The sequence below is a fragment of the Solanum dulcamara genome, chromosome 5 (genome assembly GCF_947179165.1).
Source record: "Solanum dulcamara chromosome 5, daSolDulc1.2, whole genome shotgun sequence".
NCBI lineage: Eukaryota > Viridiplantae > Streptophyta > Magnoliopsida > Solanales > Solanaceae > Solanum > Solanum dulcamara.
In genome coordinates, this window is record NC_077241.1 from 65,061,101 (window position 1) to 65,070,014 (window position 8,914).

The 8,914-nt window shown below is 34.9% G+C and overlaps 2 protein-coding genes across 2 annotated transcripts; one reads left to right on the top strand and one right to left on the bottom strand.

The window, feature by feature from the left end:
• Positions 1 to 933: 933 nt before the first annotated feature.
• LOC129890667 (uncharacterized) lies at positions 934 to 1,506 on the bottom strand. Its single transcript, XM_055966169.1, has 2 exons — positions 1,278 to 1,506; positions 934 to 1,154 (listed from the first exon to the last, which is right to left on the bottom strand). The coding sequence occupies exons 1-2, from the start codon at positions 1,504 to 1,506 to the stop codon at positions 934 to 936; spliced, it is 450 nt and encodes a 149-aa protein (XP_055822144.1).
• A 5,000-nt stretch (positions 1,507 to 6,506) lies between these two features.
• LOC129888381 (probable WRKY transcription factor 40) lies at positions 6,507 to 8,671 on the top strand. The gene is made up of 4 exons (XM_055963366.1): positions 6,507 to 6,705; positions 6,971 to 7,270; positions 7,466 to 7,582; positions 8,169 to 8,671. Exons 1-4 carry the CDS (start codon positions 6,625 to 6,627, stop codon positions 8,460 to 8,462), a joined length of 792 nt encoding a protein of 263 aa, XP_055819341.1. The 5' UTR covers positions 6,507 to 6,624; the 3' UTR covers positions 8,463 to 8,671.
• The last annotated feature ends 243 nt before the right edge of the window (positions 8,672 to 8,914 follow it).

Here is an 8,914-nt window from a genome sequence, read left to right on the forward strand (position 1 = left end):
GAAACGTCCACAAGAATTTAAAATAATCATCCATAAATAAGACATAATATCGATGACTTGCGGAACTTAAAATGGGTGATGTCCAAAGATCATTATGTATAATATCAAATGGCATAAGAGTGCTAGAATTTAAAGCATAAAATGGCAACTTAACATGTTTTCCAAGAGGACAAGAATGACAAATACGAACATATCTACTTTGATTATAATCAATCAATTTATTCTTTCTAAGGAAATTCAACACAGGTGCTCCCGGGTGACCCAAACGAACATGCCAAAGAGATGGTGGTGCCAAAGTAGCAAAAGTAGATGGTGAAGTGACTGGATTGGTGATTCGATAAATCTCTCCCCAACTGTTACACCTCATTACCAGCCTCTCTGTCTGAAAATCCTTCACAGAAAACTCAAAGGGATCAAAATTAATAGAAACAGAATTATCAGTGGTAAATTTGCGGACGGACACCAAATTTTTAACTAGGTGGAAGGCATGAAGGACATTGTTTAAGTGCAAGGGAGGACATGGGGAATACATAGTCATGTGACCATAGCAATAAATTGAAATTGATTGATCATTACCAACAGTTATACCACGTTTATAGCTCTTATTAAAATAAAATGTGAGGTTACCTTGTGTGGATGTCATGTGAGAAGTGGCACCGATGTCCATATACCAATTTTGATTCGGAGGAGTGATCCCAAGAGTATACATGGCGTCTTTAATATCCGTAGGAGTAGGGGCTGCCTATATTCTTGCTGAGGTTGGAGGCCAAGAACACCCGCTTATGGTGGCTGCTGCTATCCATAATTGGGTCGGGATCAAGAAGTTGAAGGATATAGACATGATGGTATAGCCCATGGACACCATGATGTCATCCATGGCCACTGCTGCCCGCCATCCCATGAAGAATAAGGTGGAGGGTTCTGCCCCACTGACTACTGCCCAGTGTCATGGATGTTGTCGCTTCCTAGCTGACCACCACAGCCTGCATTACCGCCACTACTAGAAACTCTTTTGCCGCCTACACGACCACCATTTTTGCCATGATATTTTCTGCCATTATTGTTTCGATTGTGGTTCCTCTTCTCACCATTAGGTTTGCGGTTGGAAGAGGAACTATCAGAAATATTAGGACGACCCTCGGATGAGCGAGCAACTAAGATAGTAGAGGAGCTTTAGGCCGCTTTCTTAGCACGGCCAGCCTCCTCAAAAGTGAGCATCGAACAGGCTTGACAAAATTGAGGCAAAGGGTCATATTAGCGAATAAGAATGGCCACACCTTGATAAGGCTCGGTAAGGCCAGAGACAAGTTGAAGAACTAGTCGATCGTTAGCGATCGGGGAGCCGACATTCTTGAGTTGATCCGCCAGATATTTGAGATGTTGAAAATAAGCCGAGACATTTGAAAAATCTGCCATGTTTACATGAGTGAAGTCGTACTCAAGGGTGACAACACGAGAGTGTTTGTTATCCTGAAATATGTCACACAAGAAATTCCAAGCCTCCATCGCCGTGGTATCGAGTTTAAGAATTGTATACAAAAGATCATGGGAGATAGTACGTAGAGCCATTGGAGAATGATGACATCAAGAGTGGACCACAACTCTTTGTCCTCCTCTTGTTGAGGCCGTGTCTCCGTGCCCGCTACCGGAGCAATAATATGATCAATTACCTTATGGGATCTCGCATGAATCTTAAAGAGTTCCGCCCATGTGGAATATTGTATGTTCTCCATTTCAAGAGTGATGGAAACATGGTTCATCAAGAGCAAGATGAAAGAAAGATTTAGAGTTAGACATAGTGATTGAGAAGAGAGGGAGAGGAGAGGGGCGGCGGCAGCGGGAATCCGAGAAGAATGAAGAAGGTTGGATTGTGCCCTAGATAACTGATATCATGAAAGAGATTAACCCCTTGATTTATTTCATTGACCTTATCAGTTTATATACACAAAATACAAGAGTATAATTAGGCTATAATTAAGAAAACTAAATATCTATATATTAGGAACTAAATATATACAATCTGTTACAATCTGTCAAAATATATTTTCATATATTCTAACACTCGGTGACCAAGCTATTGACTTAAGGTGCTGAGTTGGATGGCTCCATTACTGGTTTATGCTCGTAATTGTAAAAGAAAGAAAAGACAATGGAATATTTGTACATGATTGTATGTTAAAGGAAAAACTTCATTCTCTTCAAGTTTTTGCTATAGACACTTAATGTTACATTCCGTATTTTTGCATTTTGGATTATTCGTAAGCTAACGATTATAAATTCAAGGATTTTTAATTTTGAATTTTAAAAGGACATGATTTGTTGTAGATGCCAAGTTATATGAATAATTTATGTGTAGTAAAATACATCTCAAGAAGGACCCTTAAGCCAAATCAAAATAGAAGCCATCAAATATGTTTTTCTTAAAGTCACGTTTCGGGTAAGCTGACTTCGGGAGGCCATAACCTCTTTATAATTTGAGAATTTGGGAAAACTCTCAACATGAAAGTTGTAGATAATTGAAATATCTTTCCAACCATAGGTCGTGGAACGAAATGTGATATCAGAATAATAATATATAGATGATTTAAGTCTGACAGGCCAAACTAAATAGTGAATTCGGCCCAACCCAATTCTAATTCGGGTCAGGCCCAATACCCACGAAATTAATCTAAATTCTATGTCTTCCTTCATAGTTTAGACTAAGGAAATATCCAGAAAAATTTCTAGAGAGAGAGAGAGGGGAAGTTCTTGAGAGAAAAACCAAATCCGACCAAAATTCGAGTCCCAAAATCCGAAGCTCATGAAGAGAAAATTGTTGTACGTCGCGTTGGCTTCAATTTGAGCTAGAAATCAGCCAATAAGGAGAAGATTTTATGTGGTGCTGCAAATTTAAGGTAATATTAAAGTCTCCTTTTCATTGTTAACAAGTTTAGTTAGAGTTTTAACGGATTAGAACAGAGAAAATAGTGTTATAAACTAGTTTGGTGATTTGTTGAGAGTTATGGGTTAAAGGGTTGTTTTAGGTAGATTAAATAGATGGAATTATCTTAGTGATGATGTATAATAATGGTTGATATTGTTTTGATGTTGTTGATGAGTTGTTGTTCTTGAATTTGGAGGAAAAAGGTGTATGAAGATTGTGAATGTTCAAACCCGTTTTTGGAATTGAGTAGCTGGTAGTAATTCTGAAATATCTCATTGTGTAGACCTTCGATTTTACATATTAAACATGTTTTGGAAAGCTAATACGCGTACCTACAACTCTTATGTTTATGTCTTAGTCTATATCTGCTGTTATTATGTCGAAAACGGAGCATGAATAATAAGACAAATTCTGTCCAGATTCTGGATTGAAAATTCCTTCATGTATAGCTGTTCGTATTTTGATGATATCTCTTTGTAGAAAATGAATTTTGAGTTTATTTCTTTTGCATTAGAAACTTAAGACAGAGATCTAAATGTTTCATGAAGGTTATAAAGTCCAGTTTTGCCGTTTTCATTTTCAAAATTTAGATACAACGTGAGGTACTTGACTTTCCGAATTTACTGCTTTGGTAACATGAATAATAAATCTTATTTTGTGTCAATATTTTGGATTGTTGATGTTGGTTGATGATTATATGGCTGGTTTGAAAGTGGGAAAAGTGAGCGGTATAGGGGAGGTGCTGTCCAATTTTTTTTAGAAATAACCTACTAACGATAGACTACGTTTTATTCTTGTCCATAGCTTAATCATAGTGCTTAAGGTTTTAATATAGGTTGAGACAATATTGGACAACATATACGTATAAACGCTAAAGGTATGTAAAGTTAACATTTTCTTCTTTTGGCATGATCCATATGAAACGAACGAATGACGTATGATTAAATTCCAAGAAACTCTTATTCGTAGATATACTCGGATGGCTACCGTTCTTGATTTTCAAAATTTATATTGTTATGTCTTGACTCATGTGTATGATTCCAGCCATCGTAGTTGGTATAACTCATGTTGTGGTATAATTCATATTTTAGTATAATCCATAATTGGTGTGATTCATAATGACTATTGTCTTGGTTTTCAAATGATGGACTGTTTTGCTTATTCTATTAAGTCTCCGATAATGATCAAATTTCACAAGGTTGCTAATGATACCTTATTCGTGCATATTGTTATGGTATTATTCACCGAGTCCTACGATAGGCCGGGTATGTTATCATGTATGGATTCCACTACATTATTCACCGAGTCCCTTACTAGAGGGCCGGGTACGTGATATGATAATATGATATTATGATGATATGACGATATGATTATGGCACCGAGTCCCATAATGGGCCGGGTACGGTATCAGTGTACACTACTCTATTCATCGAGTTCCTTGCTAAAGGGCCGGGTATGGTATGTATATATACATATAACGATATATTGATATAATTGTGACACCGAGTTCCCTAACGGGCCGGGTATGATATATGATGATGATATGCATGTATTCATTTCATAAGACACAGGTACAGTGATTAGCTCCTGAATCTTTATTGCAGATGTGATCTCCTTTACGGTATTTTATGCTTTATATACTCGGTACATAGTTTGTACTGACCCCCTTTCTTCGGGGGGCTGCATTTCATGCCCGCAGGTACAGATACTCATTTTGGAGAGCCGCCAGCTTAGGATTCTACTCAACGAGTTTGAAGTGCTCCATTGTCTCGGAGCCCAAACTTTGGGTACTAATCCTTATAATGTATATATTTGTGTATTTAGGGGTACGACGGGGCCCTGTCCCGTCATATGCTATTGTTAATCCTCTTAGAGGTCTGTAGACATATGAGTGGGTTGTATATAGATGTTGTCCGGTGTACTAGTATGACTTATGTTTTTGGACGTTTACATTCAGAATGGAAGCCTTGTCGGCTTACATATTATGTTATCTTATTTTTGACAATTAAGACTCCCCAAGAAATAGGTGATTTTGGTATATATATAAGTAACAGTTTGAGACGACGTGCTACCCATATAAATCTTATATCATGTTTAATTGCCGATTGACTATAGATAATAGGTGTGTATATGAGGGTCCAATCCGGACACTAGTCACGGGGTTAGGTCGTGACACTTAAAGCTGACAAAGAATACTTTAAAATTTGTGCTGTAGATTTGTAAACACTTTGAATTTTGTGGTCTTATATTAAAGACCATTGAATGCACAATAATAATTGTAAAATCATTGTGTTTCCCGGTAGTCTCCATTGTTGATTACACAGAGATATTTGAAACAAGTTTGGGTCTTTTAATGAATGTGTTTGAGTCATTTAATTGATAGGGTGGGGGTGGAGGTGCTTATGTGGAGATCCTTTGCGGCATAAATTAATACACATGATATGCCACATTTCATTTCATCAAACGTAAGGATAGAACTGAGCCAATAGTATGACGGGAAGGATATTTTTGAGCCAAAATATAATTTAAGAATATATATTATCTATTTTAAATAATTGAAGGATAATTTTGGCTCTAGGCAAAAATGCTCATAAATATTGTGAAATGGTATAATTTTTTCAACAGTTGATAATTAGATTACCACTGTCATCGTCACTATCAAAGCAACTTAAATAAACCATTATTTTCAAACAAGCAAACGAATCATTTAAAAAAGGAAATTAGAAGATGATTTTTTTTAAAAAAAAAAAATTTAAAAAACGCCAACTTATTCAAAGCGCGACCGTGACACTATAATCGTTGTATGCCACATAAAAGGGCAGCCCGGTGCACTTAAGCTCCCACTATGCGCAGGGTCCGGGGAAGGGCCCGACCACAAGGGTCTGTTGTACGCAGCCTTACCTTGCGTTTCTGCCAGAGGCTGTTTCCAAGGTTGTATGCCACATCTATATTGAAAAAAAAAAAGAGCAAGTTGTTAGCGTATAAGCATTGAATATTCTAATTCCAAACGAAAAAAAATGAAATTCCAATAAAGTCATTTTATAGAAAATTCCAAGAAAGTTTATACATATAGTGGTTTACTATCAAAATTTGAGCTGGCTCTTTCAAAATCAAGATTTCCGGTTATGAGTTTTTTTTTCTCTCCATTCCCACACAAAACTGTCATAATAATCATTTGTACAGATAACCGGGGGGTTGGGGGAAGAGTAAGGGATGAGACGATGGGGTGGGGGTGGGGGTGTGGACGGTGGACAGGGGAGGTAGGGTTGGGTGGGTGGTTGTCACTTGTTAGTGTGGAAGGAAACAAATAATTTTAATTATGAGGTGTTTTCCAAACAGATCCTAAAGAAAAATCAAATAATTTGAGAGTAATGTTGAAGTAATTCTTGATCAATTAAATTGAGAATTGACCAAGACTTGAATATAGGCATTCTTGAAAGTACTATTCAATTTCATCAACTCTTTCTCTGTGTCCACTCTCGTAGTGAAAGTCTTTGAATAGCCAATTACCAATAATATATTTTTATGTACCCTCAATTTCCTCCCACTTTCTCTTCCACACCAAAGCCAAAATTCAATTCATCTACTTCCACTTTTCTCCCTTTATAAATAACCCATTTTCACATTTCTTATCTTCATTCCTTTCAACAACAACAAAAAAAAACAATCAATAAGGAGATTTTTTTAAAATTATAGATTCAATGGATACAAACTTGGGAGACACAGTTTTTTCTATTGACCTTAACATAAATCCCTCATTGCACAACATAAATAGAAGTCCGGTAGGTAGATCTAATTAATTTTATTTTCTTTCATAAAAATAAAGTATATTTTGTTTTTGATGGTATGTTATTATTTGTTTATATATTTATTTATTTATTTAATATTGTTGGTGTTCTCTAATTATTATTGTGTTCATTATTATCACTTGTATTATTCTTTTCGTTGTTATTTTTCTTATTACTATTATTAACTGTTATTTTAGATAGCTTACTTGTTTCTTTATGGATATATTTTAAACTAGCTAGTAATTTGATTTTTATGCAGCGCGAGACGTTAGATGAAGAACTGATTAGGATGAGAGAAGAGAACAAGAAGTTAGTAACAATGCTAACATCTTTGTGTGAGAAGTACAATTCCTTGCAAACTCACCTAATTGAGTTGCTGCAAAAATACTCCACTCATAATGAAGAGGACAATTCCAAATTATTATTATCAAGGAAAAGAAAAGCTGAAGAAGAGTGTTGTGTGAATAATTGTGAAGAAGCATCACCAAAGAGTCCAAGGGAAATCACAACCAATGTTTCAACTGTTTGTGTTAAAACTAATCGCTCCAATCAAACCTCAGTAAGTTCAAAAGATTTCTCAATTGTTAACCTACATTCAAACCTCTCTATAACAATATTTCACTATAACAATAAAAAAATATTCGACCAAACGATATCATTATAGAGATATTTCATTGTATTTTCAAAACATATGAAAAGTATAAATTGACTTTAAAGTATGGCTCTTTTTTTCTTTTCTTGGTGTGTTTTACAGGTAGTGAAGGATGGATATAACTGGAGAAAATATGGTCAAAAAGTGACTAGAGACAACCCTTCTCCTAGAGCTTACTACAAGTGTTCATTTGCACCAACATGCCCTGTCAAGAAGAAGGTTAGTTCATGCAATCAAACCTTAATGATGATGGATTAAAACAAGTCACCTAAAATATAATTTCTCGTATAAGTTTGTCAACTATATATTCAATATTTTGGAAGTATTCACAATATATATTATTTATGGTCAAATGATCACACGCACATAGGATCTCCTTCATATGCGATCAAACCTCAGTAAGTTCAATCTCAATTAAAATAAGTAATAATTCCAACACGTCTCTTCACATGCGATCAAACCTCAATAAGTTCAATATCAACCAAAGAGTCACGTGCAATCTAATTCCTTTTCATAATCCAACTATGTAGATTTTTTTTTAAAACAAATAATGATTACGAATGAGATTTGAATTCAAAATCTCTACTACTTTGATATCACATTGAAATTTAAGATTACCACAACAAAATGTTTATATTGTTAAAGAGAACTCACTCGGTTACATTCCAAAAATGGAATAGGATGGCCGATGAGTAGATCATTTTCTTATATGATCTTGAACAATTCTCATTTCATAAGCAACTTTTGAAAATTGTATTGAACCCAAAATTAATTTTCTTAATTATGATTTATGTCAATTTTTTAGGTACAAAGAAGTATGGAAGATCCATCAATTTTAGTAGCTGTATATGAAGGGGAGCACAACCATCCTCACCCATCCCAAGCTGAAATAACAGTGCCATTAATCAACCAAGATGTTGTTATAACAGATCAAAGACTTTTTGACAAATTCATGGAAGATATTAATGACACAAATTCATTACAACAACATTTAGTCGAACAAATGGCGTCCTCCTTGACCAGCAACCCTAGGTTCACAGCTGCCGTTGCTGCAGCCATCTCTGGAAAAATCTTTGAATATGATTTGCCTTTCAAATAAAGAAAAATTACAGTTACTCAAACGGTTTCTGTTTCTTTAATTGAGATTAAAATTAGCCTAATTTAAATTTTACTATTTTGAGATCGATGTTTTTTTGTTATAATAATATTTCCCCAGACTTAATTAATGTGAAGGTGCTTGACTTGACATTGAGAATGTAAGAAATTCTTTTGAAACTTCTGATCTAAAATAAGTGTCTGTTTAGCTTCACTTATTTATTTTTTTAGCTTATAAGTTGTTTTTAGCTTATAAGCTGTTTTAGATAAGCTAAACCAAATAAATTCAATTATTTTTTGGGCTTATTTCAAGCACATAATGACTTAAAGTTGGCCAGTCAAATGTTCAAAAAATCTGAAAACAACTTATAAGTCAATCAAAACAAACTCTAAGTCATACATATTTGTATTGATATAATTAAATTATTTTGTTAAGGATAAAATCAAAAGTTTAAA

Excerpts from the sequence above, each read along its gene's own strand:
- LOC129890667 (XM_055966169.1), bottom strand. The coding sequence starts at position 1,506 with ATGGAGGCTTGGAATTTCTTGTGTGACATATTTCAGGATAACAAACAC. Across the intron at positions 1,155-1,277 it reads CCTTACCGAGCCTTATCAAG|TTGCTCGCTCATCCGAGGGT; the intron begins GTGTGGCCATTC and ends CTACTATCTTAG.
- LOC129888381 (XM_055963366.1), top strand. The coding sequence starts at position 6,625 with ATGGATACAAACTTGGGAGACACAGTTTTTTCTATTGACCTTAACATA. Across the intron at positions 6,706-6,970 it reads ACAACATAAATAGAAGTCCG|CGCGAGACGTTAGATGAAGA; the intron begins GTAGGTAGATCT and ends ATTTTTATGCAG. Across the intron at positions 7,583-8,168 it reads CATGCCCTGTCAAGAAGAAG|GTACAAAGAAGTATGGAAGA; the intron begins GTTAGTTCATGC and ends TCAATTTTTTAG.